Here is an 890-nt window from a genome sequence, read left to right on the forward strand (position 1 = left end):
GCTACCAGCGGAGCTAACTGGTAGATTAGACTGGTGTCATCTGTTTAGCTTGTCTCTGGCCCCGCCTATATCAGATACACCAATGTGATTGGTGCAGCTCGGCCACAAGCGTATAATTAAGAAGCAGTATTACTCAATGTTGCAAATTCAATATGTGCTCTCGAGAGAACTCTGGATTTCCAGGGTAATATTGACTGGTCTTGAAATAAAATCCTGAGTCCTCTTTATCTGAGACAAGAACAAGTAACAATGCAGTTGTCTTAAGACCAAGACCGGTCTCGAGAACAGCAACAACACTGCAACACATTACTCTGTGGAGAACTCCTGTACCCTGTCTCACACTGATGTTGTTGTCCTCCTTGATTTGTGTTAGGCTGCTGCCACCTGCTGGCCATGCTCTATACTACAGCTAGCTATGGTACATAACTAAATCATCAGACTGTGCGCTTGTCTTATAAAGTGTTGAAAATTGTTTATTTTTCCTCAACCATTACCCACAGTGTTTCTCTAGAGTGCTGTTTGGAAATACTTTGCATTTGAGGCAAATGAACAAGAAAAAAAATACCAGCATATCATCCCTGTGGTATCCATAACAGTATTGGTTATTTATATTTTTGTATTAAATTAAAACAATTGTAGACACGGCATACAACATCTTCCTCCATGTTTCCATGAGTGTGTCCATGTGTTAGTGAGCTAAAAAAGCAGAAGGATGTGTGTCACTTACCACTCTGCGGACCCTGGTCTTGTAATCAATGTGGAGCTCTTTGTGTTTCTGCAGCGCAGCTTCTAAACACCTCTTCAGATCCAGCGCTCTCCTTAACAGCTGCTGCTCAGCACCTGACCTGGTGAAGACCTAGACACACAAACACACACACACACACACACAC

At 42.6% G+C, this 890-nt stretch overlaps 1 protein-coding gene across 4 annotated transcripts in view; it reads right to left on the minus strand.

Annotated features, from left to right (window-relative positions):
- The window catches only part of uvssa (UV-stimulated scaffold protein A), a 51,715-nt gene that overhangs the window by 46,589 nt on the left and 4,236 nt on the right, over positions 1-890 (minus strand). For all 4 annotated transcript variants that reach the window (XM_032528333.1, XM_032528335.1, XM_032528332.1 and 1 more), the window contains exon 8: positions 728-856. In XM_032528333.1, coding sequence (XP_032384224.1) covers positions 728-856 — 129 coding nt within the window. The remainder of the gene's footprint in view (positions 1-727; positions 857-890) is intronic.

The sequence above is a fragment of the Etheostoma spectabile genome, chromosome 10 (assembly GCF_008692095.1).
Source record: "Etheostoma spectabile isolate EspeVRDwgs_2016 chromosome 10, UIUC_Espe_1.0, whole genome shotgun sequence".
Lineage (NCBI taxonomy): Eukaryota > Metazoa > Chordata > Actinopteri > Perciformes > Percidae > Etheostoma > Etheostoma spectabile.